At 38.4% G+C, this 20,213-nt stretch overlaps 1 protein-coding gene and 2 long non-coding RNA genes across 11 annotated transcripts; 2 read left to right on the top strand and 1 right to left on the bottom strand.

Moving 5' to 3' along the window:
- Positions 1-343: 343 nt before the first annotated feature.
- On the top strand, positions 344-6,013 carry LOC114460693 (uncharacterized). Of its 8 annotated transcripts, none has more exons than XM_028442618.1 (11): positions 344-681; positions 832-957; positions 1,041-1,434; positions 2,024-2,180; positions 2,398-2,479; positions 2,558-2,653; positions 2,742-2,879; positions 2,988-3,299; positions 3,399-3,568; positions 3,834-4,000; positions 5,703-6,013. In XM_028442618.1, exons 7-11 carry the CDS (start codon positions 2,872-2,874, stop codon positions 5,808-5,810), a joined length of 765 nt encoding a protein of 254 aa, XP_028298419.1. In that variant the 5' UTR covers positions 344-681; positions 832-957; positions 1,041-1,434; positions 2,024-2,180; positions 2,398-2,479; positions 2,558-2,653; positions 2,742-2,871; the 3' UTR covers positions 5,811-6,013. The 8 variants fall into 8 exon arrangements, with proteins under 8 accessions (XP_028298419.1, XP_028298418.1, XP_028298414.1 ...); XM_028442617.1 differs by adding an exon at positions 4,345-4,388 and having other exon boundaries at positions 2,742-3,299; XM_028442613.1 differs by having other exon boundaries at positions 839-957; positions 2,742-3,299.
- A 2,244-nt stretch (positions 6,014-8,257) lies between these two features.
- LOC114460695 (uncharacterized) lies at positions 8,258-8,764 on the bottom strand. Its single transcript, XR_003673699.1, has 2 exons — positions 8,705-8,764; positions 8,258-8,597 (listed from the first exon to the last, which is right to left on the bottom strand). It is a non-coding gene; the product is annotated as an uncharacterized LOC114460695 (long non-coding RNA).
- Positions 8,765-18,238: 9,474 nt separating this feature from the next.
- LOC114460696 (uncharacterized) lies at positions 18,239-19,152 on the top strand. 2 transcript variants are annotated; one of them, XR_003673701.1, is made up of 2 exons: positions 18,239-18,254; positions 18,823-19,152. It is a non-coding gene; the product is annotated as an uncharacterized LOC114460696 (long non-coding RNA). The 2 variants fall into 2 exon arrangements; XR_003673700.1 differs by lacking the exon at positions 18,239-18,254 and adding an exon at positions 18,262-18,560.
- Positions 19,153-20,213: the final 1,061 nt, after the last annotated feature.

Here is a 20,213-nt window from a genome sequence, read left to right as displayed (position 1 = left end):
GTATACACATGGATTGTGTGCAAGGTTATAACCTGTACAGGTTTATTTACAATATGTACAGCACAAAGACATGATGGTATGAACATGTGAAAACTATGCCTGACAAATGTGAAAAATGTAGTCTGTAATTCTTGGTGTGTATTAATATTATTGCTGCTAGTGTTGTTTATCATTTATTAATGGTGTTGTTTTTCATTTGTTTCTCACTTTATCATTCATTTGTTGTTGAGTTTACCTCACATCCACGTTGTTCTGCGTGGGTGTGTAATATTATTATTATTATTATTATAATTATAATTAATATTATTATTATTATTATTATTATTATCACTAGTGTTGTCTTAATTTAGTATTATTATTATTATTATTCTCTTAATTTCTTTTCTTTATTTGCCGCTCTTTGACTTTTTAATTGCTCTACTGGGATGATTAAAGTTTTTTCAGATTCTGATTCTGAATCTGAAAATCATTTGAAAGTTTAATGTTTTTCAGCTTCCGTTAAGAGACCTGGGTTGGATCCACTGTTGCCTGTCCTGTGCATTCTGGACACAAGTGTTCCACACGACAGGCAGCAGTGTATACTGAAACCAACAAAGGAGGCTAAGACATGCCAGTCATTGAGACCGTCTGAATCAAACGAGGACACTCGACTGAGGGATCCCAATACAGCTTGTGAGGAAGGTAATATCTTTGCATTACTATCACACAAGCCCTGACACATATCCATAAAGATATGTTTCCACCTGATCCATCCTGTGGGCTGTGCACTAGAAGTTCCTGCCTACGTACAGTATTAACCAATCTATTGTCTAACATTTCATCCAAAAAAAGATGCCAGATTTTTACAACAACACCATCAGAAAAGCAGTATCTGGGGCAGCACATAATCCCATTTGGGAAATAATGTGGCAAAACTTTTAAGTGTCTGGTAGAAAATGACGTGGGATACGTTAAATTGTAAGTGTTTTTCACGAAAGAGAATCAAATACTTTGTATACTTTGTTTTTCTTGAATGAATTGTCATGTTCTGTATGCTGTAGTCTAGTAGACCGTCACATAAAAGAGAGCCAGGAACCAGGCAGGAAAGCACAAAATAACGAATGGGTGAAAAACAATTGGGTGAAGGATTCCCTGCTCCAATTTGTTAAATTAATCCCCCAAGTCTCCTGTCACCTGGAGGTGAATGTGGACAGAGCCATTTATGGCCAGGGTCGCTTCAAGTCCTTCACCTTTCAGGAAATGTGGCAGTGGTACAGCCTCCACAAGTGCCTTCAAGCTGACCATCAAGCTGGAAGTGACCATGAGAGGAAGATGGCCCAGGAGGCTTTCTGCTCTGTGCGTCAGTGGCTGGTGATGAAGGAGGACGACATCAGCACAAAGACCATGAAGCGCTTCAGGTTGTACATCCTCAACAAAGAGAAAAAAGAGAAAGAGGTAGGTTAAGGTGACGTAACTAATAAGCAGAGTGCCTTTTATAAGATAAGATTTAAGACTATACTAAATCAGAATCAAAATCAGCTTCATTGTGCTCACACACACACACGCACACGCACACGCACACGCACACGCACACGCACACGCACACGCACACGCACACGCACACACACACACACACACACACACACACACACACACACACACACACACACACACACACACACACACACACACACACAGACCTTTACTTCAGTAAACCGTGCTCTCTATGAACAAAGGTATGACATTACGTATCAACATTAAACACAAAACAAGCAGAGACCAAAATGTACAAGACTAAATAATAGAATAGTGCAGTGGTGAGTAGTGCAAAAGATATTGAAGTAACTTGGTAATAAAGATGTTTGACATATAGGATGATTTACACAAGGTAGAGTTTTACAGTATTTACATTGAAGGTATGCATAAATTGATCATTTTGATTAAATAATATATACAGTCTATATTCATACATACATACATACATATACACACTGAGCCAGGTCTGACACTGTGACTGTTTAGTGTAACAAACTGTACTTTACAGAAATCTCTCCAGAAAGTGACCCCGGCTGCAGCAACAGCATCGTCACAGACAGTAACACCTCCTGCAGTTACAACTTCCTCCAGCTCCTCAGTCTCCAAAGCTGACGACTCTTGGACAGATGATGCTTTGCTGGTTGAAGCTCTCACCACTTATGAAAGTAAATCCTTTTTTTATTGATTGATTTTTTAAAATGATGTAATTCAAAATGTGTGTAGAATTTCAAATATAATATAAATGAAACTGTAAATCTGTTTGGAAAAACACAACCTAAAAAAACATTTGAAGATGGTTGAAGCTCATATTATTGTCATAGTTTTATTTCTGCCTGGATATGGATTAGTGGCTTCATAACCTTGTCCCTCATTTTCTTCCAGCTGCTGTTGAGAAAGAGGCTCAGCCAGACCTTCCACAGACCGCTCAACCAGACCCCTCAGAGACCCCATTTCACCATCACCAGTATGGACATAGTTCATAGATCAATCACACCAAGCCTATCAACATACATGTTTATACGAATACTCTAATCTTTTGAAGGCACCTCTTTCAGCTCCTGGTGGTGAAGTGACAGTTGCAGATTCAGAGCCAAGTGAAGGCACTGTGTCCCCTGCAACACAAGTTGCTCAATCTGAAGTAATACATTACAGTACAATACAATACAGTTTAATGTACCCACAGCTCTGGTTGGTTAATGAAGGATTTGTCTTTGTTAAAACACCAGGTGTGATTTGAGGGCTGGCATAAAATGTGGGAGTCTGACCTCCATGGGCTTCCCAGTGCAGACATCAAGTGGCTGAAAGATGATTCAGAGAAAGGGCTTATCCAGAAGATAATGTCTTACGAGGACACACATGGAAAGGTCAGGAAAAGGATGGTCCTCAAGGATGATAGGATGTGGTTTCATCCCCCTGAGAGTCCCGGAGTGGTGGTGGGTGGAGTGCCCTCAGCAGACTGCTTTTTTTCGCAGCCGTTTGTTCTTTTGGAGACCTGTCGGTGTGTGGGGTTACAGCCTTCGCTGTCCCAGGACGGCTTGCCCTGCACAAGGTGACAGCAAGGCTTTTCTTTACCGCTGTGGCTATTCCAAAACAGTGAGACATATCTGCGAGATGTCTGGCTGGTACTCTATGCTGACAGAGGTCCTGGCCTGTAATGAATGCCGGAAAGCTGCCAAGGAGTCAGCAACACTTTCTATTGGTCGCTTTTTGGCATGGGATGCAGCCATTCTCAAACAGCTCAGTCCAGCTCATCAAGCCATGTTCCCAGCAGTTTTAACACGGATGTAAGTGTCTAATTTATTTCCAAATACTTTGAATTTACATAAAAACAACAAAACAACATAGTTTCACTGACATCACATGATTGTGTGCTGTCATCTCAGGCGCGGGGTGGACAAGCAGATCATTCGGTTAATGAGGGATCGCACTGTGGGCAACACCATGGCCAAGGTCTGGAGGCAGGTCCAGGAGAGCCACTGTGAGGATTACCTGCACAGAAAAGACCTCTACACCACCCTCCTTAGCCAGCTCAACAAACCTGGTGGGATCATAAGTAAGTCATATTAGACATACAAACAAATGTATATTTTTCACCTGCTGTCCTTAGTCAGGTTAAAATAAATACAACAGGAGGCCATAATGTAACATGAATGTGCGACCTCTGCTGGATCTCTGAAAACACTACAAGTGAGCAGGAGAGAATAAATTAATACTTACTTTAGTGACATACTGCTACAGTTTAGTCTAAAGAAACAATGTTTATATATTTGTATGTCTCTGTATCTGTGTGTAATATTAACATCCACCTCTGCCTCCAGGAACACTCAGCCATCAGTTTCAGCGTCCTCCAACAAGAAGGGAACTGCCGTCACCTCAGCTGCTGAGGAAAGCCTTCCTCATTTCTGAAGTAGAGAACATCGAGGACTACCGCACTCAGATCATGTCCACTTTTGGCAAAGTCCTCAAATATGACTCCACCAGGAAGGTAACTTTGACACAGTAACATGTTTTATTTAAATGTTTTAGTGTCAGGAAAAACCTAATTGAGATTAAGAATCTACTGTACAAGAGTGTCCTGGCCAAGACAGGCAGAAGCAGCACGCTTCAACAAAGTAACAGATTATTATAAAACACAGATCAAAATATCAATGATCACAGAGTAAAAAGTCATTACTCAAAACATCTACAACCTTGTGCATCTTCCTCCTACACCATCAATGTACTTTTAAAAATGATTTAAAAGCAGATAAGCCTAGAAACTAATTTTCCCCATTCAAAGACACACTTTGGGGATGGATAGCAATAATGCATTTTTTGTCTATGTCGCAGAGCAAAGACTGTGGCTTACAGCACTTTTTACAGCAACAAATTCCGTAAGTATGAGAAAATCAGTTTAATTTATCCTTATAGATATAGAAAAAAATGTCTCAATGTGCTTGTAGGAGCTGTACAGAGTTTGGTTGTTTCTCACCTGTTTATAAATGAGGTTCATGCATGTGAATGGGTATTGTGCATGCACTCAGAGTATTCACGCTTCTGCATCATGTTGATTGGGTGTGGCACTGTGGGAGTAGTTTCTATTAGTACGTGCGCTCACCTGGGGGTGTTTTTTGTTTGCATCATGCTGGTTGAGTGAGCTTGGGAGAGCTACTTTCTGTTGACTGCATCATCCTGTGATCCATCAAAAATCTGCACTGTCATGAGATATCTGTAAGGCAACCAATGCATGCTACTACTGTCACGGTCCGGTGTGGGTGTGGACCCAAATGCAAGGAGAGATGGAGGCAGGATAGAGGCATACCGTTCTTGGAACCAGTCCATGTTTATTTCTCATAAAACAAAACTTAAATCCAAAACAGGAGGGAGCAGGAACAGGGAGCAAGACCAGATACAGCTGAACACAAAGAGGGAGACAACGAACGTGACAACATCACACACAACGAACCAGCAAACACACTGTGACCAAACACTCATTAAATAGTGGAGGAGGCCTGATTAGGAATGGGCCACACCTGGGTGCAAACATGAGGGAGCTACTCAATCACCCACCAAGCACACAGACATCACTGGGAGGTGGAGCCACAAGCAGGAACACCTGAAACACAGACAAGACTCAGAATAAACAAAGACGCAGAATAACTAAACAGAACATGACATAACCCCCCCTTTAAGGAGCGGGTTCCAAACGCTCTCAAAACAAAAATCTATCCACCCAAACACCAAACCAGGGTGGGTGGACGGGGGCCCGGAGGAGGGACGAAACCAAGTTAGGCAGCCTCCCATGAGGCGGAGCCGGCGAAGCTGGAGACCAGGAGTCCGGCGGCCTCCCATGAGGTTTTATTTTGAAATGTTTTATCTGAAGACTTTTATTTTGGCGGTGACTCTACTTCCTGTGAGTTCGTGGGTCCTACCTTAGTTCTGTGAGGAAGCGGTCAGGAGGTAAGCAGCTGTATCAGCTCCCCTGGTTGAAATGTTAGTTTTCAACAAATACTTTATTTAGGTTATATTTAAACATTGTTTATACTTTATAAGGCCTTTGCCATCATTTATGTTAGTAGTTTATGGGTGAAATTGCGTTTTTTAATGTTAGTCCAGCACTTAGAAAAGTTTCCTGTTAGCACGTGTATGTAAGCTCACTAGTGCAGTCTCACATGTCTGTGGAACCTCTTCCTTTGTTTTTTTTGCAGATTTCTGTGGGATGTGAAATGTGGAGTGGCTGTACTGATGTTATTTTGTTTCACACAGTAAATCACCTTCCGGAATGGCAAACCCCTGTAAGTGGCTCAGCTCATTAATTCATTCAACACAACGCAGAAGGATTCTAGTCGACTAGTGCAGACATGCCGGCTACAGTGGTGCCGTGACCCGGATTCACATCGCTCAGCCCTTTATCGTGGTTCTTGGAGCAGTGGATCAACGTCAGCTCGGTCACCGGAGGTTGCTGTCATCACGTCGAGAGTCCGGGGGTTTGGTTTTTTTTAGAAAAAAAAAAAAAGACATTCATACACACAGTGAGAGGTGCAAATAATGTGAATTCACCTGCATTTTGTTCTACCCGCATACTTGAGAATGTATCTGTTAATACAAGTTTCTGTACACTCTGCCATGCGTGGCCCCATGGTCTCCTCCTGGTCTTAACTTGTCCTCTGGTTTGAAGTCTTTCTCTGTAGGGTACGGGTCTGAAGTCCTGCTGTCATTTTTTTGTTGTCATTTTGTGGATATTTCTGTTTTTGTAGTCATTTTGTGTGCTTTGACCTTTGCTCAAGGTCATATTTAAGGTCAAGGTCAGTCTTCTGTTTTTCCTGCATTATATAACTTGTCAACAAATCCAGATACAGGTTGTTATTTTTGCCAATTGTTAATTGCCAAATACGTATTCGCCTTTCAAATACAGGTCTTGTCTAGTTTAAACTTATTTTTGTAGTCATTTTGTGTTTTTCTGTTTTGTTATTTTTTGTGTGATTTCGTATGTCTTTGTAGTGGGTTGATTGGCTGATTTTTATTGTCATTTTGTGAATTTTTATTGTCCTTTTTTAAAGTTTTAGAGTCATTTTGTGTTGCTGTGGTTTATGTTATTTTGTAGAGTTACTTTGGGTCTGCACAAAATTATACTGAAGGCCACATGTGGCCCCTGAGCCACAAGTTGCCCTTGTCAGTGTTAGAAGCACTGTGGACCTTTTTTGTTTGACACTTTGAAACACTTTCTATTAAGAAACGTATATATAGTATCTCTCTCGTTGATGAGGTTCCTGTGTTTTTAGAATGAGACCCAAACATTTATTTTTTATTTTTTTTTACAGAATCATTGCAAACCTTTGAGGATATAATGAGATCTGCTGTCATCTAGTGCATTTCATGAGAAATTACAGTATTTATAACAACAACAAAACCTACCAACAGGACTTTTGTGTTCTATTACTTGAAGGTGAAAAAAGATGTAGGTAAATTTGTGTGTCATCTTTCTTAATGTACATATCACAGCAGGATGAATGAAACTTGAAATAAACATATTCCTGTGAAAATATATTTTTGGCTAAAAAAAAAGGGAACATTTACAACTTTTTTTTTTTTAAACACAGAAAAAATGTGTTACTGCGTATGAAATAAATCCTGAAACAGAAGAAATCCAACACAAAGTCAAATATGATAAATCAATAACTTTTTGGGCTCATTTAAAGTAAAAAGAAGCAAAACGGCACAAGTTTAAATTCTTAGTTTAAACTACATTAAACCATGTAAAGTTATTAAAAAATAAAATACCAAGAATAAAAGAAAATGATTTTTTTTAACAATCTAAACAGAACAAGAAACAAGCCTTTAATGCCATATTTTAAACCAACTAAATTATTTTAAACAAGCTAACAACAACTAACATCCTGAAGGGCTAAAGTGGCTTGATTATTTGAAAATGATATTTAAAAAAAATACAGTAAAAAAATATTTACTCCTAATAGATGTTTCTGCTCTTGGTATTCATTTATTTACTAGTTTTTTTTCTGTAAGAGCCCTTGAAACAACAAATATATAAGACAGAACATAAAACATCCTATAGTAGACTGAATATGAACATATACTGTATATATAAATATAAAACATAATCAGGGTTCCCACCAGGAATTGTTCACAGCATGGGGTAACATTTTGAAATGTACAACTCTTTGAGGGCCAAATTTAGTGAAGTAAAGCTTTGTTACTGCCTCACTTTAAAGCCTAAAGTTATTTGTTAGTATAAGGGTTAGAATCATATAAGTTTCTATCTCCTCCTACTCCTTTTTGAACATGTACAGGCTTCACGTGCAGGATTTTAATCATTTATTCTCACTTTGCTTTGTTTGATTGTTTTCTAAATTACTATTATTAGCATTTTCATTGTAGTAGATACACTGTTGTTTTGTTTATGTTCAAAATTAAATTAATTCAAATGAATTGGTGAGGGTTCATGGATGAATGTAGTTAGAGTTAAGCCTGGTATACGTACTCCACTAATAAATACTCACAGACACTGTATAGACAAGAAATAACATTTTATTATACTGTACAATATATATATGTATGTAGTTATGCTTAGCACACATAACTACACACATGAACGAGTGCATTCATTTATAAACCATTACATGTGTGCAGATGTCCGCGTCACACCTACTGGGAGAGCACTGGGAACCATTAGATTGTAAAGGATCAATAAATAATCATGAACCATGACAAAAACCTGGTGTAAAATAATAGTAATAGTCAATAATAATAATACATTAGCAATTTATTGATGGAAATTGGCTCAAGTTAAGCCAAAAAAATGCATGAAATTTGGGTTGGGATGTATGCATCATACTGTTGAGAAAAGGAAAAATCTAAATGTCATATTCCATAAATCATCTTCTCCATGTGTGAGCTGTGTCAGTCTGTACGAAGAACTGATGAAGAAACATCCCAGTGATGAAGATGAGCTTGGATTCAGATGGAAAGTGAGTTGAAAATTCAACAGTTTTTTGTAGAAAGTTGAAACCAAAGCAGTCTGTGTAAACACTGCAGTGCTGGTGACGAACATCTGGAACTGTCGGATTCTCCTCTGAAGCAAAACTCTGCAATCAAACAAGACAATTGACAGTCATTAGTATCAAAATCATCTTTATTTTTACATTAAACACGTATTCAGATTCTTTCTGTGTAAATGAGAGGCTTTACTTACATTGATTGTTTTGGTGAATAGAAGTCTTTCTGTCCTCTGGTAATGTTTCCTCCTCAGGATGCTGTGGATGCTGGTGCTCCTGTCTGACATTTTACAGGTATTAGTATAGCGTAACATCTACCAATTTTTTTTTTTTTTATTAAACGTGTAGTATTTTTGCTTACATTGTTTTGGTGAATAGAAGTCTCTGTCCTCTGTTGATGTTTCCTCCTCAGGATGCTGTGGATACTGGTGCTCCTGTCCTCCATCTTCATCCTCCTCCTCCATCAGTAGATGCCGTTGTTCCAGTCCAACATTTTACAGGCATTAGTATAAAGTCACCTCTATTTTTACATTAAACATTAGTTCAGTGTCTTTCTGTGCTAATGAGAGGCTTTACTTACATTAATTGTTTTGATTGTTTTGCTTTCTGTTGATGTTTCCTCCTCAGGCAGCTGTGGATGCTGGTGCTAATGTCCTCCATCTTCTTCATCCTCCTCCTCCATCAGTGGATGCTGGCACTCCTGTCTGACATTTTACAGGCATTAGTATAGCGTAATGTCTCCATATTATTTTTTATTAAACGTGTAGTATTTTTGCTTACATTGTTTTGGTGAATAGAAGTCTTTCTGTCCCCTGTTGATGTTTCCTCAGGATGCTGTGGATACTGGTGCTCCTGTCCTCCATCTTCATCATCCTCCTCCTCCATCAGTGGATGCTGTTGTTCCAGTCCAACATTTTACAGGCATTAGTATAAAATCACCTCTATTTTTACATTAAACATTACTTCAGTGTCTTTCTGTGCTAATGAGAGACTTTACTTACATTAATTGTTTTGCTTTCTGTTGATGTTTCCTCCTCAAGCAGCTGTGGATGCTGGTGCTCCTGTTTAACATTTTACAAGCATTATTACAAAGTCAAGTTTATTTTTACAGTAAAGGTGTGTTCAGTATTTTTACTTACATTGTTGTGGTTGATAAAGAAGTCTTCTTTAGCCTCTGTCCTCTGTTGATGTCTCCTCCTGTCCTCACTTGCTGGGATTAAAAAGGTTATCTCTAATTTTTAACTCTAACCTAACTCAACCTAATATATTATGCATGTTTTCATAACAGTGACAGGACAACCACTCCAACTGTGGCCTGTCATAAAGAAACAAAAAATAAAATCCTTACCATTAAAAAAGTCCCGGTACCAGTCGTTGCCTGGGACATCAGTCGTCTCGCAAGACGCAAAGGCCAACTTACCTGAAACAAGGAAGCCGGGTACAAACGGGGAACTCTGCTCATAGATGGAGAGGAGCAGGAAAAGGAAAAGTACAGATGACTCTAAGATGAGTCAGAGCTGTCGTCCCGTCTCGGCCTCTTCGTCCCAGGCTCACAGTGACTGTCAGAGTCGGACGATGCAGGTTCCTCAGAACCGTCTACGTCCCTCTTCCTGGAGACACTGCGTCCAAGTGGTGACTCCTGGGAATACTCACCTTCACCTTCAGAGTCACTGGAGGCTGAGGAAGCAGACTCCTCAGGGGTCTCCCAGCCAGGGGTCACCTCGTCGAAGTAGAACGCAGTCCACTCAGGAAGCTCCTCCTCAGGGGCGTCTGTGTCTTCTGGTTCTTCAAGGTCTTCTGGTTCTTCAAGGTCTTCTGCTGCTTCTGGAGTCAAGTACCAGGTCGGGAGCAAACCCAGAAGTTCGGCCCAGCCTGGGACCAAACCCGGAGGTTCTGCCCAGTCTGGGACCGAACCCGGAGGTTCAGGCAAACCTGGGACCAAACCCGGAGGTCCTGCCCAGCTCTGGACCCAGCCTTGCGTTCCAGCGCTGTCAGGGAAAAAACCTATAACTAAAAAGTAATTTAATGAATAAAGAAATAGGTTAGTATACAGTGATTTAAAAATATATATAATTTCATCACATTACAAATATCAAATCTTTAGATTAAACATTACCAACATTATTCAAATGAATCACAGAAAAATTCAAACACAAACAATGCAAACTACATTTCACCCAGTCTAACTGAACATCACTGGCTGCTAAAAATAAACAAAAACACACAAAAAACATTCAATTTTCTAATATTTATAAAGTATGAAATAAAATACACATTTCTAATCAAATCTACCTCAGATCAGGACTTAAATATTTTTTTACTTTTTCACTAAATACACCTCTGCAGCCCAAACGCTCACTTCAGAGTAAAATTATCACTAAATCTATCAGCATTTCTTAATTTTCATTGAGTTAACACAGTTTTCTGAACGCCTATACATGTTTATTTTTAATTATTCGACCGTTTTTAAACCTAAACCTGTGTAAAGTTTAAACCAAACGTCTCAGGCCACAAACCTAATTTAAAGACACAAACCTCACGATTAAATGATACAATGTTTAGGCTCCATCATGTTTAATGCTAATGATTAAAGTAGGTTTATCAGATGAGAATAATTCAACATGACTTACACTCTGGACACTCTGCCATGCGTGGCCCCATGGTCTCCTCCTGGTCTTAACTTCTCCTCTGGTTTGAAGTCTTTCTCTGTATGGTACGGGTCTGAAGTCCTGGTCTGGTTCTGGTTCTGTAGGAGTCTCTAAAGAGACTTTTCTGTGGGTCTGGTAAACGTTTTCTCTGCTCAAAGCTCTCCGCACGTCTGTCTCCGTCTCTCGCTGCTCGCAGACTAACTGAAAATCAGCAGGTGATTTTTAAATAACGCCTCCTCCTTGTCACGTTCACGTACACACGTACAAAATGTATCAAGATTCACGAATATATATTTTTTTATGTGTATGCATTGATATGGGCTCTCTAAACGTTTTATATGACTGATAACATAATATATTTACGTAGCATGACCATATGTTTACTTTCACGTCAGGTTTTGCGCGTAAAGTTAATTAGGATGCACAGGTTTCCTACGGACTTTGAACGTCTCACTGTGATTACTTTAATTTTTTTTTTTTTTTTTATATATATACTTTTTATTTACAATTTTATATTACATGGACAACAAGTAAGAAAAAATAAATAAGTAAATAAATAAAAAATAAATAAATAAATAATAAATAATAATAAATAATAATAATAATATTTTTTAATAAATAATTAAAGAAAAAGAAAATAAATAAATTAGGGGGGTAGTGCTCCTTGTGAAGATTCAGTCCTTTATCCTGTAATCAATCCATTTTGTCCAGCGTTTCCCAAATTGTCTCGACTGGTTTCTTAGATAATGAGTCCATTTCTCCATTACGTATATTTCCTCCAGTGTATTTGTCCATTGAGTCACTGTTGGTGGGTCAACTTTCATCCAGTTTTTGGTAATATTCTTTCTCGCTGCAGTTGTCATTATTTTAAAAAGATAGATATCACTTTTGGAGATGACTTTAGCCGGTACAAGGCCAAGGTAAACGACAGGGTCCACAGGTATAGTACAACACAGTACATCTCCCATTATTTGGATAACTTCCCTCCAAAATTCTTTTATTTTTGGACATAACCAGAAGATGTGTGAGTGGTCAGCATCTGCTTGCCCACAGCCCCTCCAGCACAGCTGTTCACATTTCAGTGTTCTCTTTAAAATTTGTGGTGTTATAAAGAAACGTACCAAGTTCTTCCAGCCAAATTCCCGCCATCTCCTTGAGCTGGTGGAGGTGTGCTGCGTATCGCACATGCTGTACCACTCATCCACAGATATTGTCATATTTAACTCCCTTTCCCACTTTTGTTTTATATAAAAAGTGTTGGATTTTGTTTTAGGCTTTTATACAGTTTTGAGACTATCTTAAAGGGAGTGGCTTTGTATGCTTGTATTATGATTTCTACTAATTCGTTTCCTGCTGAAAGCTCTTTTCTGATTTCAGTATCAAAAAAATGTCTTATCTGTAGATATCTATAGAAATCGCTATTTTCTAAATCGAATTCTTTTTTAAGTTTGTCAAATGATTTTAATGTTTTAGGTGTTTTATCTTCCATCATTGTGCATAACGCAGTTATCCCTTTATCTCTCCATTTATTAAAAGTATCATCTATTTTTGCTGTTGGGAAGGCCAGATTAGTAGTTTAGAGTCATTTTCCAAGTTATATTTTTTCCTTATCATTTTCCATAGTTTTAGTGTGTGTTCTACAATACCATTAGCACCCATTAATTTTATTTCTGTCTCACCTATCAGGGTTTGTGGTTGGGATTGGCCCGTGTTTAACTCAATTTGTTTCCATTTAGCCTGATAATCTGGAGAACACCAGCAGACAATATATCTCATCTGAGCAGCTAAATAATACTCCTTCAGGTTTGGTAGTGACAGTCCGCCTCTATCTTTGTTCAGATGTAAAGTTGTGAATTTAACCCTTGGTTTCTTTCTTGCCCAAATAAATTTTGAGATTTGTTTATTCCAGGCTATAAATTGAGATTCTGGTATCTTGATTGGTAATGCTGAAAAAAGAAACAGTAACCTTGGCAGCACATTCATTTTTATAGTTTCAATTCTAGCGCTGAAATCTAAGGATAGTGCCGTCCATTGTGATAAGTCATTTTGTATTTTGTCATTTATTTTAGTGTAGTTTGTTTCATAAAGTTTGTTTGTGTCTTGTGTAATCCAAGACCCCAGATATTTAATTGAGTTTGTTTCTTTTTTCAGTCTGTATTCTTTCCTTATCGCCTTCTTTATAGACGTGTTGATTGAGAGTATTTGTGTTTTAGAGATATTTAGAGAGTAACCTGAGAGAGAGCCGAAATCATTTAACGTTTCCATCACTTTAGGGAGTGTCTCATTAGGGTTTTGAAGGTATAAAATTACGTCATCAGCAAAAAGTCCAATTTTGTGTTCCTCTTTAGCTAAATTGATTCCATTTATATCTTTATGTTGTCTAATGGCCTGGGCCAGGGGCTCTATGAATATTGCGAAAAGAGTAGGACTTAAGCAACAACCCTGGCGAGTACCTCTATACAGTCTAAAATTATTTGTAAGGTGTCCGTTGATTTTAATTCTAGCAGTTGGTTCACTATACAGTGCCTGAATGCACTTGTTGAATTTGGTGTTGAAGCCCATTCTTTCTAGTACGTTGCTTAAAAATTTCCAGCTCACTTTATCGAAGGCTTTTTCAGCGTCTAGACTCATCACTGCTGCACTGATTTGCTCTTTGTTAATATGTTCTATTATATTTAAAGTTCGTCTTATATTATCTTGAGTTTGGCGCCCTTTAATAAAGCCTGCCTGGTCTTCGTCTATTAAATCAGGTAGAAAGTGTTCTATTCTTTTTGATAAAATTGATGTAAATATTTTATAGTCAACATTCAACATTGATATTGGGCGGTAAGATTCACAGTATTCCTTGTTTTTACCCTCCTTGGGAATAACAGAGATGGTAGCCTCTTTCCAAGATGGTGGAATTTCTGCCTTATCTAGTGTCCAATTGAAGGATTTCAACATAACCGGTGCAAGGGTCTCCTTAAAGATTTTATACCACTCATTTGGAAAACCATCACTCCCGGGGGTTTTGTTATTTTTCAAATGTGTGATGGCTCTATGTATTTCCTTTAGTGTTATAGGGGCTAATAATTTATTGTTTTGCAAAGTTCCCAATGAAGGGAGATCAAGAGCAGATAGATATTTCTTTATTTCCATTTCATCAACTTGTTTTCCCTCTGAATATAAAGATTTGTAGTAATTTCTGAATATTTCATTAATTTCTTCTGGATCAAATAGTTCATTTTTAGTTTCGGGTTCTCTAATTTTATGTATTGAGTTCCGTATGTGTTTTGCTCTAAGTTGTATAGCCAGGATCTTGGTCGCCTTTGGTCCTGATTCGTAAAAGGTTTGCTTTATATATCTCAGTTTTTTTTCTATGTCTTCATCCTGAATGTCCTCAATTTGTTTTTTAATTTCCCTTATCTGTATGTCTCGTTCTTTATTAGGACCCTCCTGCTGTTGTCTTTCTTTATCCCTTAGAGTGGTCTGTAGTTCATCATATTTTTCCTTTTTTTTTCGTTTTAAAAATACAGTTTTTGCTATAAGTTTTCCTCTCATTACTGCTTTAACTGTGTCCCACATTATGGTAGGTTTGGGGCTACCTTTCATGTTGTTTTCCATACAGTCAGAAATTTCTTTTTGGATTTCCTTTATTACATCTTCGCTGTTCAGAATACCAAGATTTAATCTCCATAAAGTGTTCTTAGGCTGATTTGTTAGATGTAATTTTAAATACATTATATTGTGGTCAGAAATATCTGCTGTTCCTATTGAGCATTCTTTCACCCGGTGTCTGTCTGTGAGATTAATCAGGAAGAAGTCAATCCTGGAATGTACTCGATAAGTGGCTGAGTAGTGTGTAAAGTCTCTTTCTCGTTCATGCATGTTTCTCCAAATATCACACAATCCCATCCCCTTTACAAATATATTAAGCAATTTTGATCTTGCCACTTTTTGTTTTTTGGAACTCGTAGTATCCAATTGAGGATTTAATATGGTGTTCCAGTCCCCCCCACAGATTAATATGCCTTCACTTTTTGTTAATATCAGATCAAACAAGTATCTTATGAAATATTTGTTGCATTCTGGTGGAGCATATACATTTACCAATGTAACCAAGGAGTTATTGATCTTCCCTTTAATTAATGTATATCTACCCTCTTTATCTCTGTTTTCCGAAATCAGCTCAAAATTAACCGAATTAGCGATCAGTATTGCCACGCCCCGTTTACGGTTGTTATGGCAAGAGCTAGAAAAGGTATTTTGGTAACCAAATTTTTTAAATTTATCGTGTTCGAGTTTGGACATATGCGTCTCCTGTAGAAAAACAATTTGTATTTTATCTCTTCTCATTTTTGACAACATTCTGCTTCTTTTAATTGGATTACTTAGACCATTCACATTCAATGAGGAAATTTTTACATCACCTGAACCCATAAAAATGTACTTACTAAACACAGGAACTTTTCCCCATAGAAACTAAAAAAAACATTCAACAAAAAAATTTTAACTTCAAAAACACAAAAGACCTCCAAAAAAAGATGAGACTTCTGCTCATCAAGAAACATGACCCCGTTGGTGGGTCGAGGGTATAGTCTCCCAGCTTGAGAGGGCCCTTTGTTAAGCATGGACCGAAAACTCGGTTTTACCACCTTAAATGTCCAACGCATCTCTATTAATGTTACAGAACCGTGTCTCCCAGGTTCCCAATCTTAATCATGCCTGTTAACCCCATATAGTGCAGGAAGAAATTATTTGGCATCTGCTATGTTAATGTTTTAGTTTTCAGATTTGTCCTTTTTTATCTTATTTTTTCTGCACCCCCATATGTTTGGAGTTACAGTTTGTTTAAACTTTTACAATTTACTTTCGTTTTGCCAATTAGTTACATATAACAACATAGATTGTAATTTAAATTCAAACTTTTAATTTCGGACAAGTTTCAAATTGCTGCTTCTGTAATATTCCATGTTTCTGTAAACAGTCCGTTGTCACAGTCGATATTACTTGCAGATTGATTTCACTTCCCTGTTTCATCGATGTTGATAGTCCCGGAGCCTCTCTCTCGCCCTCAATCCAGCAGCCGCTCCGTCCGGTTGTCGTGTCACGTCCTGCTGCCAGCCCAGCAGCTTCTTAAGCCGTTTCTCCGTCCCTCCGACTCCCGGTTCTGCTGCGCGGGCTTCCATGATGAATCCCCTTCTCTCCATCTCCAGCTGCGCCTCCCGTGCACTGCCATATGTTCCGACTCCGCTATCCCAATGGATACGAATGTTTGTGAATGGTGTTTGGAAGCGGATTCCTCTCTCTTTCAGAGCTTTCTTGATCCCGACGTATTCTTTGCGTTTCTTTAATATTTCCGTGGCATAGTCATGGTCGAAGTAGATGATCTTGTCATCTATCTGAATTTTTCCTTTCTTCCAAGCGCTTTGAGTATCATTTCCTTTACCATGAATTCTTGGAAGTTTATGATAATTGGCCTCGGTGCTGCGTCAGCGCGGAGCTTAGGGGCCAAGGAGCGGTGTGCTCGCTGCATTTTCAGGTCCAGGTCCTCCGCTAGTGACAGCTCTGTTCTCAAAAGTTTATCCACATAGTCTGACACGGAGTTTCCTTCTTTTCCTTCCGGGACGCTAAAGATCCTCATGTTGTTGCGTCGGGACCGTGACTCCAGGTCAGTGATTTTCTGCTGCAGCCCTTTTTGTTGCTCCAAACAGGTGCACAGCATCTCCGTTGCCTCCGCTGCCCACCGCTCTACGTGCTCGATGCGGGTCTCTGCCTCTTCGAGCTTTTCGGTTTGTTTTTGGAGCTCAGCTGCCATTCCGTCAAGTTTGGCGTTAATTTCCAGTCCCATGTCGTTAATTTTCTTTGCTAGGTTGTCGTTATCTCTTTTTAGGTCAAGTTTCAGGTATTTGATAACTCGAATCACATCTCCGTCGGAGTTACCTGCTCCTGCTCTTTCTGCCTCAAGCATGTTGACGGTGGGAGCGCTAGCTGTAGCTTCTTTCGCAGCGTGGTTAGCGCCGTCAATGTGGAGTGTTTTCTCTCTTAATTCCGGCGTATCTCTGTCCTTTTTCTGGGTTTTGGGCATCTTTATCTTACAGTCACACACTACCCGTCGTTAAAAACAAGTTATTAGAGTTTTTATTGTGTGTAAAAAGCTTTTAGCCCGGGAGCTTGGTCCTGTTACGTCTCTCTACTCCATCAGCCAAACCGGAAGTCCGTGATTACTTTAATTTACTGTAACTCCGCCAATACTTGCTCTATCGGGACAAATCGAACAATTTTTGAACGCAAAAAAGTTGCTATTTGGAGTTTTTAGTTACTTGTTGTTATCTTAATGCTGAACCCAAATATTACACTGTTGAGGCCACTTTAAAGGGAAAATACTATGTGAGTTATTTAGGTTTTAGATTGTTTGAGGTAAGATCACGAGCACTTAGCATAAAGGCTGTCAAAAATTCAATTACTAGTGAATTACGACAAAAAAAAAAAAAAAAAACACACACACAAACACATATTTCAGCTAGACAGCATGAAGACGTAGGTAATTTAATTTTTACAATCATTTATTGGCTCCTCAAGTGACAATGCTCTTGCTAGGCTATTGGTATTGCAAGGCTAATGCTAATGATAGTCAATGTTAATGCTAGGCTAATGCTATTATTATTATTATTATTATTATTATTATTATTATTATTAATAATAATAATAATACATTTTATTTATATAGCGCTTTTTCTGTGCTCAAAGACGTTTTACAGGGATAAAAAATGCAGTGCGTAAACAATAGGTAAAAATACTGAGGCATAGAAGCAAAAGTAAAAAGACAATGTAATAAACAATAGATAAACTACAAGATAAAATGGCTACACATTAAAAGCAAGTCCAGAATAAGTGTGTTTAGAGGTGTTTTCTGAAGGTGAAAAGGTCCATGTGTAGCCTATGTGGTCTTATTGATCGATTTCACCAAAATCCTGTGGCCTTGATTTAAAAAAAAGGTGTATTTGGTTTTATGGTTTTATTTTGAAATGTTTTATCTGAAGACTTTTATTTTGGCGGTGAATCTACTTCCTGTGAGTTCGTGGGTCCTACCTTAGTTCTGTGAGGAAGCAGTCAGGAGGTAAGCAGCTGTATCAGCTCCCCTGGTTGAAATGTTAGTTTTCAACAAATACTTTATTTAGGTTATATTTAAACATTGTTTATACTTTATAAGGCCTTTGCCATCATTTATGTTAGTAGTTTATGGGTGAAATTGCGTTTTTTAATGTTAGTCCAGCACTTAGAAAAGTTTCCTGTTAGCACGTGTATGTAAGCTCACTAGTGCAGTCTCACATGTCTGTGGCACCTCTTCCTTTGTTTTTTTTGCAGATTTCTGTGGGATGTGAAATGTGGAGTGGCTGTACTGATGTTATTTTGTTTCACACAGGTGTGTAGACAATATATTGTACACTACATGTGTTATTTATTTTATTTTGATTCATGTGATGTGTATCTTTTGTGAATTATTCATTGTTCGTGCAAAAATGTGAAATTGCTAGGATGGGAGGAATTTATTTGTAAATTATTCAACCGTGTTTTTGGCAAATTGATAAATTAGTAAAAATCTCAGTTCAGTGAGGAAGTAGTCAGGAGATTTCTGTGGGATGTGAAATGTGGAGTGGCTGTACTGATTATTTTGTTTCACACAGTAAATCACCTTCCGGAATGGCAAACCCCTGTGTGTGGCTCAGCTCATTAATTCATTCAACACAACGCAGAAGGATTCTAGTCGACTAGTGCAGACATGCCGGCTACAGTGGTGCCGTGACCCGGATTCACATCGCTCAGCCCTTTATCGTGGTTCTTGGAGCAGTGGATCAACGTCAGCTCGGTCACCGGAGGTTGCTGTCATCACGTCGAGAGTCCGGGGGTTTGGTTTTTTTTAGAAAAAAAAAAAAGACATTCATACACACAGCTGAAATATCATCAGATCAGTTTTGCTTAAAGGTTCAACCTTCCCTTTTGTGAACTACCAAACACTTGAAAGCAAAATGACATTTATTGTGGATGAAGGGGAAAGACAAAAAGTTCCCACAGAGGTATTTTCTTTTGGTAGGGGTAGAGGTAGACCCAGAGTTGAGTTACTACAAACTCCAGTGAAAGGTGCAAATAATGTGAATTCACCTGCATTTTGTTCTACCCGCATACTTGAGAATGTATCTGTTAATACAAGTTTCTGTACACTCTGCCATGCGTGGCCCCATGGTCTCCTCCTGGTCTTAACTTCTCCTCTGGTTTGAAGTCTTTCTCTGTATGGTACGGGTCTGAAGTCCTGGTCTGGTTCTGGTTCTGTAGGAGTCTCTAAAGAGACTTTTCTGTGGGTCTGGTAAACGTTTTCTCTGCTCAAAGCTCTCCGCACGTCTGTCTCCGTCTCTCGCTGCTCGCAGACTAACTGAAAATCAGCAGGTGATTTTTAAATAACGCCTCCTCCTTGTCACGTTCACGTACACACGTACAAAATGTATCAAGATACACGATTATATATTTTTTTTATGTGTATGCATTGATATGGGCTCTCTAAATATTTTATATGACTGATAAAATAATATATTTACGTAGCATGACCATATATTTACTTTCACGTCAGGTTTTGCGCGTAAAGTTAATTAGGATGCGCAGGTTTCCTACAGACTTTGAACGTCTCACTGTGATTACTTTAATTTACTGTAACTCCGCCAATAATTGCTCTATCGGGACAATTTATGTATTTTTCTGTTTTTTGGATTCATTTTGTTTTTTATGTCATTTTGTGTGTTCATCAAGTCATTCTGTAGCATTTGCTGTTATTGTCATTTTTTTGTTGTCATTTTGTGGATATTTCTGTTTTTGTAGTCATTTTGTGTGCTTTGACCTTTGCTCAAGGTCATATTTAAGGTCAAGGTCAGTCTTCTGTTTTTCCTGCATTATATAACTTGTCAACAAATCCAGATACAGGTTGTTATTTTTGCCAATTGTTAATTGCCAAATACGTATTCGCCTTTCAAATACAGGTCTTGTCTAGTTTAAACTTATTTTTGTAGTCATTTTGTGTTTTTCTGTT

The sequence above is a fragment of the Gouania willdenowi genome, unplaced genomic scaffold, assembly GCF_900634775.1.
Source record: "Gouania willdenowi unplaced genomic scaffold, fGouWil2.1 scaffold_61_arrow_ctg1, whole genome shotgun sequence".
In the NCBI taxonomy this organism is placed as follows: Eukaryota; Metazoa; Chordata; class Actinopteri; order Blenniiformes; family Gobiesocidae; genus Gouania; species Gouania willdenowi.
The sequence above is the reverse complement of the archived record's forward strand: the minus strand, read 5'-3'. Positions and strand labels throughout refer to the sequence as shown.

Excerpts from the sequence above, each read along its gene's own strand:
- LOC114460693 (XM_028442615.1), top strand. The coding sequence starts at position 2,872 with ATGGAAAGGTCAGGAAAAGGATGGTCCTCAAGGATGATAGGATGTGGT. Across the intron at positions 3,300-3,398 it reads CCAGCAGTTTTAACACGGAT|GCGCGGGGTGGACAAGCAGA; the intron begins GTAAGTGTCTAA and ends CTGTCATCTCAG. Across the intron at positions 3,569-3,833 it reads CAAACCTGGTGGGATCATAA|GAACACTCAGCCATCAGTTT; the intron begins GTAAGTCATATT and ends CTCTGCCTCCAG.